The sequence below is a fragment of the Triticum dicoccoides genome, chromosome 2B (genome assembly GCF_002162155.2).
Source record: "Triticum dicoccoides isolate Atlit2015 ecotype Zavitan chromosome 2B, WEW_v2.0, whole genome shotgun sequence".
Taxonomy (NCBI): Eukaryota; Viridiplantae; Streptophyta; class Magnoliopsida; order Poales; family Poaceae; genus Triticum; species Triticum dicoccoides.
Window position 1 is genome coordinate 812,633,166 of NC_041383.1, and position 11,257 is coordinate 812,644,422.

The 11,257-nt window shown below is 48.7% G+C and overlaps 2 protein-coding genes across 2 annotated transcripts; both read right to left on the reverse strand.

Annotated features, from left to right (window-relative positions):
• Positions 1 to 348, reverse strand: LOC119360851 (cysteine proteinase inhibitor 8-like). The gene has a single exon (XM_037626328.1). It carries the CDS (start codon positions 346 to 348, stop codon positions 1 to 3), a length of 348 nt encoding a protein of 115 aa, XP_037482225.1.
• A 10,152-nt stretch (positions 349 to 10,500) lies between these two features.
• LOC119360852 (cysteine proteinase inhibitor 8-like) lies at positions 10,501 to 10,848 on the reverse strand. Its single transcript, XM_037626329.1, has one exon. It carries the CDS (start codon positions 10,846 to 10,848, stop codon positions 10,501 to 10,503), a length of 348 nt encoding a protein of 115 aa, XP_037482226.1.
• Positions 10,849 to 11,257: the final 409 nt, after the last annotated feature.

Genomic DNA, 11,257 nt, shown 5'->3' on the forward strand with positions numbered 1-11,257 from the left:
TCAGTTGAAAGAGTCGAGCCGTTGCGTGTTGGTCCAGTACTGCACGAAGATGAGGGCGGTGTGCGTGCTGGCCGTGCCGTGGACGTTGGTCGCGTCAATGTCAAGCAGGTAGTTGAGCGCCGGCGCCACAATCTGGAACTGCCCGCCGTTCACTCTGGTGAACGTCAGGCGGTCGCCCGTCTGATCATTGTGCTGCTGCACGGCCCATCGGCCGAGCTCCTGGATGCGCGGGACGGAGAGGTCCGGGATCGGCTTGAACGGCGTGTGATCCTGATCGAACGCCGCGGTGGAATCAACGGCGGCGGCAACGACGACGAGCGCCAGGAGCAGATGGCTGCAGGTCGCCATGGCCTGTCTCCGCTGGCTGGTCGTCGTGGTCATCGAATTGGTGACGGCGGCGGTGGTCGTGGTTGGAGTAGATCGAGGTGAAGGAGTAGATTGTTGGTTTATATAGACTTCAATCACATCAATATCAATCACTCGCTAGGGCTTGGCACCCTTCATGTCTGTATGTATGGCAAATATTATGATTGCATAGATATATGGCAGGACAACACACGGGAAGATTATTTGTTTCCATGCATGAGTAGTTTCCTAACTGCCAAAATTAAGGATTATTGCCAGATCATCATATAAATATTCAGTAGTATGGCATATTAATTAAGATTGCACACATATATAGCATGCACTAATCAATCCTAAGGCGCGCAGGAATACTCACCTGATTATTTCTTTCCAGGATTTGTTCCCAAATTGCCAAAAGAATTATTAGTTTCCATTTTTTTATTTTTGCGGCGTGGATTAGTTTCCAGTTAACCGCTAGATCCTTTGAATTTCGAGAGTTCCGTCTAAAAAAATCATATGTTTTCTTTTATAAAGAAAATAATAATCATCCCTACATATTTTTTTTAAGGTAGACAGGTATTTTTGATTGGACCACAATAACCGGGGAAAGTCAATTTTGTAGCCTCCTTGTAAAAGCAGACTAGAAATGGCCCAGGTTCAAGATCCAAAAAAGTACTACAGTGGGCAAATCATATTTGACGTTGCAGGCGTTTGTTACTGTGTATATTAATAGAAAAAAACATTGGCGGTCGCTGTGAATTAAATAGGGAGCAACTAATTAACGAGCGCTCCTTCGGGAGTCTCGCAACGATCACTTGTGGTGGGGCTGAGAGCGTGCCACTTGACGTGCTCTCAGCCCCCGCCACGTGTCGCATCCTGGGCGCTTCCTCTTGATTATTTTTATTTGTCCGTGCACGTTTTCTGCTTTTTAGATGTTTTTTTTCTGGTTTTTAACTTTTCGGTTTTCATCAGTTTTTCTTAGCTTTTCGACAATTGGAAAAACAATTTTGCGTGAAAAACACGTTTTTCATTTTCCTTTCGTGAGAAACACATTTTTGCTTCCGTGAGAAACACGTTTTTGCTTAACAGAAAAGATATGTGCTTTCTCATATATTTTTTCCTTTCATGAGAAACACGTTTTCCCTTCCACAAGAGGCACGGCCGTGCCTCTTGGAAACGAAAAAAAAACGTGTTTTCTTTTAACCTTTTCTTCTGTGAGAGGCACGGTTTTGATTCCACGAGAGGCACGGACGTTATCAACGTGGAATTTAGTTTTGAAGATCTCGACGCGAAGAATCCAATGATGAAAACAGTTCGAGATTTCGACGCGCCGTTTAAAAGATTAAATGTTTTCAATAAAAGGATCTAAGAAAAAGTAAAAACTTTCAGGTTGCAACAAGTGGTGCACATGTAACGTGTCACTTTTCACAACCTAGGAAAATGAGAGTGATCTTTGAAAAGAGTACTCCTCAATTAATAATTTCGATCGAACAAACGACCTCGCACATTGAGGTTCGTTCGTAAACCCAACGCATCGCGGAGCAGGATCTATTAAGCTTCAACTATTCCTTTCTTTCATTCCTTCCTTCTCTTTTTTTTCCTATTTTCCCTTTTCGTTTTTTTCGTTTTTTCCTCTTCCAGGTTTCTTCCATCATCGATTTTCAGTTTTTATTTTCTTAAACGCATGAACTTTTTCCAATTCGATGATGCTTTTTCTTTCAAAATTCATGAACTTTTGTTTTAATTTTAGTGAACTATTTTTAACAACTGATGATTTTTAACAACTGATGATTTTTTTTAATTTGATGAACATTTTTTTTCAAATGCAATAAACTTTTTCAAAATTTGATAAGCTTTTTTTAAAATTGATGAAATTTTTAAAAATTGATGATCTTTTTCTAAAATTAGATGATCTTATTTTATAATTGGATGAACTTTTTTCTAAATTGGTGAACTTGTTTTTAAATGGTAAATTTTCTTTTCAATTTTTTATGAATGTTATTTACTTTTTTAAAAACTATTTTCAAAAATTGATGAACTTTTGTTTAGTAGTGCAACTATTTTTTGCATGTTGAGGATTTTTTTCTGAAATTTGTGACGGATGAGCGGCTCTGAAAGTTGTTAAAGTTTTAGCGCTGCAATTTATCACTTGCGACCTCACGCCCTAGTGGTTAGCCGAAGTCCTATTAGCGGTGTAGGGCGCAGGTTCAATACTCCATGAGAGCACTCTTATATTAGTTTACGGAGGGAGTAATGCACCATTTTGTGGCGGCCCCCTCTTGTGGGCCGGCGCCGATTAGGAGCTCCCACTACCATGCCTTACAGAAAATTGGGCGAAACAAATAGAAAATGGGCCAAAAACAGCCATGACAGTATAATGAACACCAGAAATAAATTACATCCAGATTCGTAGGCCACCTAGCGATGATTACAAGCACTGAAGCGAGCCGAAAGCACGCCGCCATCATCAATCCCTCTAAATTGGTTGTCTGGGTCACAAGCTTATTCCCTCACTAGGATCTACCCCTAACCAGTCCTTCGATCAATATCGTGAACCTTGGCTCCGCCATAATCTCCACTCCCACGTAGCTAAAATTGTGGAGAGCTACTTCGGTTGCCTCACAACTTAACATATTAGCATATGCCAGGCCGAGAGAAGAGTCCGCAAATGCAATCGAAACCAGTTAAGGCGTGGTAGTTTAAGAAACTTTGAGGCAATTCGCGTGTAGCCAAGTGCTAGCTTTTTCTTTCATTTCTTAATGAAAACATGAAATTTTAGGCGGAAAATAATTCTTAGTTAATTGATATTTTCCAAAGTCTAGGTCAATTTCTGAAAAGTAAACTTGCAGCTTTTCAAAAGCACAAGTTTCCAATTTCCACTAAACTGAAGCACTTTGTAGAATCGAATTACACTTAAGTAAAATCCCGATTGATTGAGACATAGACAAGCCTAGGGAGACGTGTCCATCCACCTTGATAATTTTTGTACCGGAAAGGATGTAGATCGGCTGAACGATCACGTCTGCGCATGCACACTTGGATCGGGACCACATCCTATGGCTAAGAGCATCTCTAACAGGCGCCCAAAAACTGCTCGGCGCACTAAAACTCGGGTTTTTGGCGCCGGACAGCTCCAGCAGAAGCTATAATAGTGCGCGCATAATAAAAGGTTGGGCATGCACTAAAAAGCGCTATCACATGCTGCAAATTTGGGGCGCCGGATAGCGCGCTTCACAATTTGCGCTGCGTGTTTTTTTGGGCGTGCGTGTCCGCTTCCCTTGCAATAAAATCACTCGGTCTCAGGTTTGGGTCCATGATTTGACTTCTTCCCGGCAACTGGCTTACCGGGCGCGGCAACTCATTTGCCGTCCTTCTTGAAGTTCTTCTTACCTTTGCCTTTCTTGAAACTAGTGGTTTTATTGACCATCAACACTTGATGTTCCGTTTTGATTTCTACCTCCGCTGATTTCAGCATTGAAAATACCTCAGGAATAGTTTTCACCATCCCCTGCATATTGTAGTTCATCACAAAGCTCTTGTAGCTAGGTGAGAGCGACTGAAGTATTCTGTCAATGACCGCCTCGTCCGGGAGGTTAATGTCCAGCTGGGGCAAGCGGTTGTGCAACCCAGACATATTAAGTATGTGCTCACTGACAGAACTATTTTCCTCCATCTTACAACTGTAGAACTTGTCGGAGACTTCATATCTCTCGACCCGGGCATGAGCTCGGAAAACCATTTTCAGCTCTTCGAACATCTCATATGCTCCGTGTTGCTCAAAACGCTATTGGAACCCCGGTTCTATGCTGTAAAGCATGCCGCACTGAACGAGGGAGTAGTCATCAACACGCGACTGCCAGGCGTTCATAACGTCTTGAGTTGCGGGGAAAACGGGTGCTTCACCTAGCGGTGCATCTAGGACATATGCTCTTTTGGCAGCTATGAGGATGATCCTCAAGTTCCGGATCCAGTCCGTATAGTTGCTGCCATCATCTTTCAGCTTGGTTTTCTCTAGGAACGCGTTGAAGTTGAGGGCAACATTAGTATGGCCATTTGATCTACAAGACATATTGCAAAAGTTTTTAGACTAAGTTCATGATAATTAAGTTCATTTAATCAAATTATTTAAATTATTCTTACTCAGATAGACATCTCTCTAGTTATCTAAGTGATCCATGATCCGAGTCAACTAGGCCGTGTCCGATCATCACGTGAGACGGACTAGTCATCATCGGTGAATATCTTCATGTTGATCGTATCTTCTATATGACTCATGTTTGACCTTTCGGTCTCTTGTGTTTCGAGGCCATGTCTGTACATGCTAGGCTCGTCAAGTCAACCTAAGTGTTTTGCATGTGTAAATCTGTCTGACACCCGTTGTATTTGAACGTGAGAATCTATCACACCCGATCATCACGTGGTGCTTCGAAACAACGAACTTTCGCAACGGCGCACAGTTAGGGGGAACACTTTCTTAAAATTATTATACGGGATCATCTTATTTACTACCGTTGTTCTAAGAAAATAAGATGCGAAAAAATGATAAACATCACATGCAATCAAATAGTGACATGATATGGCCAATATCATTTTGCTCCTTTTGATCTCCATCTTCGGGGCGCCATGATCATCATCGTCACCGGCATGACACCATGATCTCCATCATCATAATCTCCATCATCGTGTCTTCATGAAGTTGTCATGCCAACGATTACTTTTACTACTATGGCTAACGGTTTAGCAATAAAATAAAGTAATTACATGCCATTTATTCAATGACATGCAGGTCATACAATAATTAAGACAACTCTTATGGCTCCTGCCGGTTGTCATACTCATCGACATGGAAGTCGTGATTCCTATTACAAGATAATGATCAATCTCATACACCACATATATATCATTCATCACATCCTTTTGGCCATATCACATCACAAGGCATATGCTGCAAAAACAAGTTAGACGTCCTCTAATTGTTGTTGCATGTTTTTACGTGGCTGCAATAGGGGTCTAGCAAGAATATTTCTTACCTACGTCAAAACCACAATGTGATATCCCAATTTCTATTTACCCTTCATACGGACCCTTTTTATCGAATCCGATCCGACTAAAGTGGGAGAGGCAGACACCCGCTAGCCACCTTATGCAACTAGTGCATGTCAGTCGGTGGAACCTGTCTCACGTAAGCATACGTGTAAGGTCGGTCCGGGCCGCTTCATCCCATGATGCCGCCGAAACAAGATAAGACTAGTAGTGGCAAGTAAATTGACAAAATCTACGCCCATAACAAAATTGTGTTCTACTCGTGCATAAAAACTACGCATAGACCTAGCTCATGATGCCACTGTTAGGGAACGTAGCAGAAACTAAAAATTTTCTACGCTTCACCAAGATCAATTTATGGAGTCATCTAGCAACGAGCGATAGGAGTGCATCTACATACCCATGTAGATCGCGAGCGAAAGCGTTCAAGAGAACGGGGTTGATGGAATCGTACTCGTCGTGATCCAAATCACTTAAGATCCTAGTGCCGAACGGACGGCACCTCCGCGTTCAACACACGTACGGTTGGGAGAGACGTCTCCTCCTTCTTGATCCAGCAAGGGGAAAGGAGAGGTTGATGGAGAACCAGCAGCGCGACGGCGTGGTGGTGGAAGTAGCGGGGATCTCGGCAGGGCTTCGCCAAGCTCAGCGAGAGGGAGAGGTGTTGCGGGGGGGAGAGGGAGGCGTCTGGGACTTGGGTGCGCAGCCCTCCCTCCCCCCTCTTTATATAGGGGCCTGGGGGCGCCGGCCCCCTAGAGATCCAATCTCAAGGGGGGCGGCGACCAAAGGGGGGGGGACTTGCCCCCCAAGTCAGGTGGGGCACCCCCAACCCTAGGGTTTCCAACCCTAGGCGCAGGGGCAGGTCCAAGGGGGGCGTACCAGCCCACCAGGGGCTGGTTTCCTTCCCACTTCATCCAATGGGGCCCTACGGGATTGGTGGCCCCACCCGGTGGACCCCCGGGACCCTTCCGGTGGTCCCAGTACAATACCGGTGACCCCCAAAACTTTCCCGGTGGCCGAAACTGGACTTCCTATATACAAATCTTTACCTCCGGACCATTCTGGAACTCCTCGTGACGTCCGGGATCTCATCCAGGACTCCGAACAACTTTCGGGTTACTGCATACTAATATCTCTACAACCATAGCGTCACTGAACCTTAAGTGTGTAGACCCTACGAGTTCGGGAATCACGCAGACATGACCGAGACAGCTCTACGGCCAATAACCAACAGCGAGATCTGAATACCCATGTTGGCTCCCACATGTTCCACGATGATCTCATCGAATGAACCACGATATCGAGGATTCAAGTAATCCCGTATACAATTCCCTTTGTCAATCGGTACGTTACTTGCCCGAGATTCGATCGTCGGTATCCAAATACCTCGTTCAATCTCGTTACCGGCAAGTCACTTTACTCATACTGTAATGCATGATCCCGTGACCAACCACTTGGTCACATTGATCTCATTATGATGATGCATTACCGAGTGGGCCCAGAGATACCTCTTCGTCACATGGAGTGACAAATCCCAGTCTCGATCTGTGTCAACCCAACATACACTTTCGGGGATACCTGTAGTATACCTTTATTGTCACCCAGTTACGTTGTGACGTTTGGTACACCCAAAGCACTTCTACGGTATCCGGGAGTTACACGATCACATGGTCTAAGGAAATGATACTTGACATTGGAAAAGCTCTAGCAAACGAACTACATGATCTTGTGCTATGCTTAGGATTGGGTCTTGTCCAGTGATCCCGTTATCAATGACATCCAATGTCCATAGTCAGGAAACCATGACTATCTGTTAATCAACGAGCTAGTCAACTAGAGGCTCACTAGGGACATGTTGTGGTTTATGTATTCACACATGTATTACGATTTCCGGATAACACAATTATAGCATGAATAATAGACAATTATCATGAACAAGGAAATATAATAATAATCATTTTATTATTGCCTCTAGGGCATATTTCCAACAGTCTGATGTCATGCTTAACCCTGACTCTTACATAGTCCCCCATGATATTAACATCCAAGCGCATCTCCATGATCTCTCCTACACCCTTCAAAAGCTTCTCAACTATGTTCTTCTTGCAGTAAACATCTGGAAGCTTATGGATTTACAGCCAAATAGGCATATGAACAATGCTAACCTCCTCTATTTCAGTAAAACCATCATATGGGCATAGTAACACTGCCCAGTTGCGAAGCAGCCACGGTCCCTGTAGCGTAATTCGCTCCCAATCCCCCAAGCACGACGCCTGCACGACGAAGCGATTGGGGCAGACCGGACGGAATCTTACCCACTGCATCGGATTCGACACAGCTCTCATGTCCTTGTAAAATGTCGATTGACTAAAGGTTTTCTCAGTATGAACCCTAGCTAGGGCAAGCCATCTAGTACTTTCCTAGAGTTATGGGACTTCCTCGTCAATCACAACGTCCTGTAACTCCTCTTCATTGAGATCAAGCTGATTAAAGAAGCCCTCCAGATCGGACTTGGCGGCAGACGCGGACCCGCCGCCGCCGCTCATGGCAGAGTGGGCGTCCGACGGGGACGCCATCCAGCCTGATTAGCAGATCACCTGGGAACTAGCTCGCACCGTAGCCTGGGGCCTGCCGTCAACGGGGAGAACTCACGGGTAACCTAGATCGCCCGAGAGGAAGAAATTTCTATGGCAACTCCATACAGCAGGCTCATGGCTATATTATTAACCATGCTCTTAGTGTGTGCTTGTACGGGTTCAATACTATGTACTATAGCATATACTTATCAAAAAGAAAGCATGTATACTTACAGAAAGAAATTTAATGCCTGTGATGTAGAAACAAATGCGTATAACTTCAATACTGGAAATCGATCGTTTTTATTGCATCGTGAAGACAATACAATCAGCAGGCCCTCCGTCGCGCATGTTAGAGATATATTTGGGTTACATGTATTTGGTAGTTTAGGATTCCTACCTTATCTCTAGGAGAGACGTCTTGCCCTCCAAGTCTTGTACTCAATATATACTCGCCCTCAAGGCTCTGATACCATGTTAGAAGGGAGAGAGTAGAGGCGTGGGGGTCGACGGCTGCTTCATCATCAACCGCGCGGCAAGGCTGGACGCGCCGCCCAAGGGACGCCATCGTGCATGGCTGCCGGCCGCTCGTCCGCGCGGTCTCCATCGCCGATCTGTCTTCGTTGTCATCGCCCGGGACATCACCGACAATGTCGTCATCGACTCCGATCTGCGCGTCGTCCCCGCCATGGCGCATACAGCGGCGCCGTCGGTCTGATCGACCGATCACGCGCCTGTCTTCGCCAAGCACGTCCCCGAGCACGCACCTACCGCTGATCGAGCTAGAGGTTGCCATCGCGTCGTCCCTACGGATCGCTGCGTTGCCGCCCGAGGTCTTCCCGTCGGCTGCCCCGACTCATGCGCCGCTACCGCCGACGCCCCTACGGGCGGTCGCGTCGCGAAACGTGGTCCACGCCGCCGCCCCGAGATCCTCCCACCGGCTACCCCTGTGGCCGCCGCCGCCTCCGTGTCACCCCTTAGGGTTATCACGTCGCGGCACGCGGTCCACGCCGCCTCCCGACGGGCCATCGCCCTCGGCTAGTGGTTCTCCACGCGGCTGCCCCGACCTACGAGCCTCGCTACACCGCCTCTTCGGGCTGTAAAGCTGCGGCATGCGGTCACCGCCGCCGCCCGAGGCCGTCCCCGCGGTTGCACCGACCTGCGAGCCGCCGCTACACCACCTCTTCGAGCTGTAGCATTGCGGAATGCGGTCCCCGCCACCGCCTCGCGGTTCCCGCCGCCGCCCCGAGGTCTTCCCACCGTCACCCAGGCCCGCTTGCCGCCGCTGCGTCGCCCCTTCGGGCCGTAGCGCCGCGGCCCGCGGTCCACGCCACCGTCACCGCGCGTCGACCTCCCGTGGTATGCGCCGCGCCGTCTTCCTTGGCGCGGGAACGCCACCGTCCGCGCCGGTCTTCGTCACGCTGTCCGGGTTCTTCGCCTACTTCGAGCACCGCCGCCGCACTCCTAACCTAGCCGCCGCCGCCGCCGTCAGGCCGCCGCGGCGGCTCTTCTTTGGCCGCCGCCGCCGCTACCTTCGTAGCCGCCGCCGCCGCCGCCCGTCCACCCCCTTCGTCTTCGTCCAAGCACCAGCCCGTCGCCAGCGTCGTCGTCATCTACCCCGACCACTTCATCTACTCCGACCACCGTTGGTGACATCGGCCCTGCGCCGATAGACGCCGCAATTGTCGTCGAGTTCTTCTCTGCTGGCCCCTCCGACTTCTCCGACATGGCGAACAGCTCGTGCAGGTCCCTCGTCTATGCATGCCCGGTGCTGGCAACACCGATGCGTGCCTTCATCCACGACGTGTCCTCGGGCCTGGCAAGCCTGGTCGGTGCTTCGTCAACTTCGTCTTCGTTCGTCTACGCATGCCCGGTGCTGGCAACACCGGTGCGTGCCTTCGTCCACGATGTGTCCCCAGGCTTGGCAAACCTGTCGCGACGCGTCGTCAACAACATCTTCTTACCGGCGCACCACTACTTCGACACCCTTGCGCCCATGCTAACTCGGCGCCCCCTTGCGCCCGCGGCTCCACGGCGACTTCCTCGACACCGGCCACCCCGACTCGACATCGACCACGGCATTCTTCGCACGGCTACCTCGACCACGGCTACACCATCCTACGCTCTCGGCTACATCGACATCGGCACAAAGGGCTATCATCCGCTTGAGCAACTCGTCGGCTTCCTCTACAGTCAATGCGTCCGCGACGCGACACCGTCCACGACGTTCCCGCTAGGACTGTGGGGGGATGTCAGTCCGTCGGCTGCTATTCTCTCCAGTCTGACCGTCCGCGACGCTCATGTTGTTCGCAACGCTACCGCTACAACTGCGGGGGGATGTTAGAGATATATTTGGGTTACATATATTTGGTAGTTTAGGATTCCTACCTTATCTCTAGGAGAGGCGTCTTGCCCTCCAAGTCTTGTACTCAATATATACTCGCCCTCAAGGCTCAATAATACATCCATCATATTCCGCAACAATTCCTCTCTCTCCCTTCTAACAGCGCGATCGGTACATATGTCACTGGTTGGATCAGTTGAAAGAGTCGAGCCGTTGCGTGTTGGTCCAGTACTGCACGAAGATGAGGGCGGTGTGCGTGCTGGCCGTGCCGTGGACGTTGGTCGCGTCAATGTCAAGCAGGTAGTTGAGCGCCGGCGCCACAATCTGGAACTGCCCGCCGTTCACTCTGGTGAACGTCAGGCGGTCGCCCGTCTGATCATTGTGCTGCTGCACGGCCCATCGGCCGAGCTCCTGGATGCGCGGGACGGAGAGGTCCGGGATCGGCTTGAACGGCGTGTGATCCTGATCGAACGCCGCGGTGGAATCAACGGCGGCGGCAACGACGACGAGCGCCAGGAGCAGATGGCTGCAGGTCGCCATGGCCTGTCTCCGCTGGCTGGTCGTCGTGGTCATCGAATTGGTGACGGCGGCGGTGGTCGTGGTTGGAGTAGATCGAGGTAAGGAGTAGATTGTTGGTTTATATAGACTTCAATCACATCAATATCAATCACTCGCTAGGGCTTGGCACCCTTCATGTCTGTATGTATGGCAAATATTATGATTGCATAGATATATGGCAGGACAACACACGGGAAGATTATTTGTTTCCATGCATGAGTAGTTTCCTAACTGCCAAAATTAAGGATTATTGCCAGATCATCATATAAATATTCAGTAGTATGGCATATTAATTAAGATTGCACACATATATAGCATGCACTAATCAATCCTGAGGCGCGCAGGAATACTCACCTGATTATTTCTTTCCAGGATTTGTTCCCAAATTGCC

Coding starts and splice junctions, on each gene's coding strand:
- LOC119360852 (XM_037626329.1), bottom strand. CDS start 10,848: ATGGCGACCTGCAGCCATCTGCTCCTGGCGCTCGTCGTCGTTGCCGCC.
- LOC119360851 (XM_037626328.1), bottom strand. CDS start 348: ATGGCGACCTGCAGCCATCTGCTCCTGGCGCTCGTCGTCGTTGCCGCC.